This window comes from Musca vetustissima, unplaced genomic scaffold (assembly GCF_032173495.1).
Source record: "Musca vetustissima isolate MV318-11 ecotype Yass unplaced genomic scaffold, APGP_CSIRO_Mvet_v1 utg50633, whole genome shotgun sequence".
NCBI classification, from domain to species: Eukaryota; Metazoa; Arthropoda; class Insecta; order Diptera; family Muscidae; genus Musca; species Musca vetustissima.
Window position 1 is genome coordinate 5,877 of NW_026883817.1, and position 2,599 is coordinate 8,475.

At 33.6% G+C, this 2,599-nt stretch overlaps 1 protein-coding gene across 1 annotated transcript; it reads left to right on the plus strand.

Annotated features, from left to right (window-relative positions):
* Positions 1–386: 386 nt before the first annotated feature.
* LOC133330819 (protein D3-like) lies at positions 387–1,013 on the plus strand. Its single transcript, XM_061539225.1, has 2 exons — positions 387–476; positions 534–1,013. Exons 1-2 carry the CDS (start codon positions 387–389, stop codon positions 1,011–1,013), a joined length of 570 nt encoding a protein of 189 aa, XP_061395209.1.
* The last annotated feature ends 1,586 nt before the right edge of the window (positions 1,014–2,599 follow it).

Sequence of the window (2,599 nt, forward strand, 5' to 3'; positions counted from 1 at the left end):
AGGGTATAACAATGGATGGACTTTTTCTCTAATTTATTACTTATGGAGAGAGTATGGTTTAGGGTATAGAAATGTTGGGAATAGATTGTGAAATGGTGAACATCTCTACATACTGCATTACCACCACGTTTAGTCAATTCCAAAACCATTTTCTATTAATTATCGACATTCTAATGTCTGACCACCACCACATTGCTGTAAATGTTTGTAATAGGATTATTTGTAAAGCATACTTTTAGGAGCGAAAAGCTGCAATAAGGCATTGCCAACTGAAAATTATGCGAACAAAAACCTATCAAAAAATTTCTCCAAAAGCTTTTTACATAGCCATTGAAAGTTATTTCAATTGAAAAATATATAAATACGAAAAACTTTTCATTTGAATAATGTCGGAAGCAACAGAATTGGAAACAATTTTCAAGAAAAATAAAATAATTCCCGATGTAGTGACAATTGGGCCAAAATCTCTGTTAAAGGTATAAACCAATAATAAAATCAAAAATCAATTGACCATAAAAGAAATGTTTTTCCAGGTTATTTATCAAGGGAATATTGAAGTAAATAAGGGAAATGAATTGACACCCACCCAAGTCAAAGAACAACCCACCGTAGAATGGCCGCACGAAGACGCCAGCTTTTATACACTTATAATGACCGATCCCGATGCTCCAAGTCGTAAGAATCCAACATTTCGTGAATATCAACATTGGTTGGTAGCTAACATACCAGGCTGTGCGGTGGAAAAAGGTGATATTTTAAAAGCTTATGTTGGCTCCGGACCACCAGAGGGTACTGGCCTACATCGTTATATATTTTTGCTTTATAAACAAATGAGAAAATTGAAATTCACTGAAGAGCATATAGCCAAGAACAAAGGTTCAAAACGGGGTAAATTTAATACAATGGCATTTGTCAAGAAATATAAATTGGAAGAACTGGTAGCGGGGAATTTCTATGTGGCCCAATGGGATGAATATGTTCCACAAGTACATAAACAATTGTCGGGAAAATAAATGAATGACTTACTGGCTATTGATTGTTCCTAATGAATATATGAATTAATATTCTAAATTGTGCAAATTTTAGCTTGGAAGCAAATTTATATGTTGGTAAGCATTTTATTACTAATGTTTGCTATTTTCTTATTGGTAAATTATTTTCTTGATATGTCTATGGATATGATAAGGAGTACATTATTATGTGTCACTTACCGAACAACGGACTAGTACGGCGTGTCTTTTAATTTTGCATCTTCTTAATAGATTTTATCTGCGATACGCACATACTAAATAACGAAATGTTATAAAATCACTTATTAAACACTATTAATATTGCTATATTTCAATATAATTTTTCACTATTATTTTGATAAAACAATGAAGCATTTAATATTCTGATGAAAATTGAGACATATTTTATAACGATATTTTTATTAACATATCTTATATTTATTTACACATGTGGGATACCTTGACAATTTTGCAGCTCCCATATCTGGAAAGAAAGAAAAAAATATATTAATTACTTTAGGTTATAATATATTTTATTCGTATTTAATTACTAGCTAAAACCGCTGTATCGGTCGAGGTTATGAGGTGAGGTGGAGTATACCTACAGTGTCGACAAAAATAATTAAAAACGTAAGATAATAGTTTGAACACATGTTTTGTCTTTATGGAAAGGCATATACCTAAAATAGGGGTGGGCCCATTATATAGGGCGATACCATGGTCATATTTTGACCCACATATTTTGTTGAGAGAGGAGTAGAGCAGAAATATATAATTATATTAGATTGAGGAAAAAGAAGGAAGGAAGGACGGATCGAATTTCCATCTGCGAAGCCTTGGCCAAACGGAATGAGATAGACCCATTCCATCGATAACGCTGTGCGCATAACGATCGTGGTCAAAGAGCTGTGAAGCCAAACCAGGACTAACGGCCAGGAAGGTTTTGCTATACATTTAGTGGGACTGGAAGGGAATTTTTTATTGTGTGTTGCTTTCATATGACCAAATGCTAAATTCTGCCAACAACTGGACCGTTTGAAGATAACAGGAGAGGTGTCGTGTTCAACGCTAGACCACACACATCTACAGTGACTCGCCAGAAACTTCGAGAGCTTGGTTGGGTAGTTTTAATGCATCCGCCATACAGTCCGGACTTGGCACCAAGCGATTATCATTTTTTTCTTGCAATGCAAAATTTCTTTAATGATAAAAAATTGGTATCTAGGGAGGATTGTGAAAATCGACTACTATGAAGTTACCTTTAAAGTGGCAACAAATCATACAACAAAACTATGCATATTTGGCCCAAATCGGACTTTCTGAAGCATTTTAAATAATGTCATATATTTTATATAAAAATAATTCAATTCATTTTAAATAGTTTCAATATTGGTACACTTTTTATTATTTTTATTATATTCAGTATTTTGAAGCATTTGGGTATGTTTTTGAACCTAATCAGCTGTTAATTGGGTTCTCACTGCGTAAACAATCTTTCTACTACCATCTGTAATGTTCGTCCACTATTTAGGGTAGCCTACCTAAAACGCTATATCCCATTATTCGGTATTTTGGACGGTATGTGCACA

What these genes read in the sequence shown, in the direction of transcription:
- LOC133330819 (XM_061539225.1), top strand. Translation starts at nt 387, where the DNA reads ATGTCGGAAGCAACAGAATTGGAAACAATTTTCAAGAAAAATAAAATA. An exon ending in GGCCAAAATCTCTGTTAAAG is followed by an intron (nt 477 to 533) that starts GTATAAACCAAT and finishes ATGTTTTTCCAG; the next exon opens with GTTATTTATCAAGGGAATAT.